Genomic DNA, 1954 nt, shown 5'->3' with positions numbered 1-1954 from the left:
AAATGGGATTATGTAACGTCTCTCCCTCCATGATTGTTTGTTGACACAAAATATATATAGCTTACTGAGCATTATAAAATTTTCAACGTGAATTCCTTATTATATACTTCGCTTATGTATAGTGATTATATTATATAAAAAAGTAATGTGTTATGTTTGACTTTAGAACCATGTTAAAACGATAATATCCTATTATGTCAGTATGGTTTCTCATGGATCAACAAGTGACCAGAGTAGCTTCAAAATTTGTAGATGTGCAGAAGATCAAAAAGTGACCTATGCTGCTACAACCTTTGTGGACTATGCATTGCATTGGTGGGAGTCTGAGTGTGCAATAAGATGTGATGAGGATATTGCTGCCATGACTTGGGAGCAAATGAAAAAGATGTTAATGGATAAGTACTGCACACAATCGAAGGTGAACAAGCTAGAATCGAAATTTCTGAGATTAAAGCAAGGTTCGTTGTCGGTTCAAGAATATGTTAACAATTTTCTTGAGAAAGCGAGGTTCGCCAGTTAYCAGGTGGCTACCGAGGAGAGAAAGATAGGTCGCTTCAAAAATGGCTTAAGAATCGAAATCAAACGGTATGTGGACATGACTAAACCGACCATATTTGTACAAACAGTGGAGATGGCGAAGGTGGCAGAGGAGAACAATGCTAGAGAGAATTGTGATAGAAGAGATGCAAAGAGAAGATGGGAAGGATCGAACAAGTTCAACAAGAAACCAAAATGGACTCCGACTCTGGCAAAAACACGAAGTGAGGGATTCACTATTCCTCCATGTAACAAATGCAACAAGAGACATAGGGGAGAGTGTAGAGCGGGGAGCCTGACATGCTACAAATGTGACAAACCTGGGCATACCGCGCGAGAGTGCCCAGAAGGAAAAACTTGTTATGAATGTGGGGCTACGGGACATTTACGACCTGACTGTCCAAAACATCGAAATGGTGCGACACCCCACGTAAATATAGTGAATAACGAATTTGGGAAGAGATCAGAAAATAGGAAGGAGCTACCTAAGGGACACGGCCGAGCTTACAACATGACTTTGGAGGAGGCCAAGGAAACATCCGACGTCATATCTGGTATGTTCCCTATCAACAATGTGTATGCACATGTATTATTTGATTCGGGTGCAAATGGTAGTTTTGTATCTACTACCTTCTGCCACTATCTGAATAGGAGTGCCTGTAGGCTAGACAAAACCTACACTGTAGAAACAGCTGACGATAGTCAGTGTAAGGTAAACGAAGTATTTGATGAATGCACAATTGTTATAGATGGTAAGGATTTCCCTGTTAGGCTTATGCCAATGTGCTTAGGGGGTTTTGACGTGGTCTTGGGGATGGATTGGSTGTCCAACAATCATGCGCAAATAGTATGCAATAAAAATATGATCAAGATTCAAGCTCCGGAAGGAGAAACAATTCATGTTTACGGTGATCTAAAGAAGTGTTGCGTAGGGTTAATCAATGCAGTTAAGGCGAATAGGTGTCCGTGGAAGGGATGTATGGCTTACTTGGCATACACCATCGACGCCAAGCTCGAAAAGAAGGCAATACATGATGTTCCAGTGGTGAGGGATTACCCAGAAATATTTCTGGATGAATTACCGGGAATACCACCGGAACGTCAGGTAGAGTTCCAAATCGATTTGGTACCAGGTGCGGCACCAATCGCAAGGGCGCCTTATCATTTAGCCCCAATAGAAATGCAAGAGTTGATGAAGCAATTACAAGAACTCTTAGATAAAGGGTTTATCAGGCCAAGCTCGTCGTCATGGGGAACACCAATTTTATTCGTCAAAAAGAAAGACGGCACAATGAGGATGTGCATCGATTATCGGGAGTTGAACAAAATCACGATAAAGAACAGATATCCAYTGCCAAGGATCGATGACCTCTTCGATCAGTTGCAAAGAGCCAGCTGTTTCTCGAAAATCGATTTA

General features: G+C 41.5%; 1 protein-coding gene across 1 annotated transcript; it reads left to right on the top strand.

Moving 5' to 3' along the window:
- Positions 1 to 202: 202 nt before the first annotated feature.
- On the top strand, positions 203 to 1715 carry LOC112521816. Its single transcript, XM_025130808.1, has 2 exons — positions 203 to 1642; positions 1707 to 1715. Exons 1-2 carry the CDS (start codon positions 203 to 205, stop codon positions 1713 to 1715), a joined length of 1449 nt encoding a protein of 482 aa, XP_024986576.1.
- The last annotated feature ends 239 nt before the right edge of the window (positions 1716 to 1954 follow it).

The sequence above is a fragment of the Cynara cardunculus genome (assembly GCF_001531365.2).
Source record: "Cynara cardunculus var. scolymus isolate 2C chromosome LG 11, CcrdV1, whole genome shotgun sequence".
In the NCBI taxonomy this organism is placed as follows: domain Eukaryota; kingdom Viridiplantae; phylum Streptophyta; class Magnoliopsida; order Asterales; family Asteraceae; genus Cynara; species Cynara cardunculus.
Note: the sequence above shows the minus strand (reverse complement) of the source record. Positions and strands in the feature narration are given on the sequence as shown.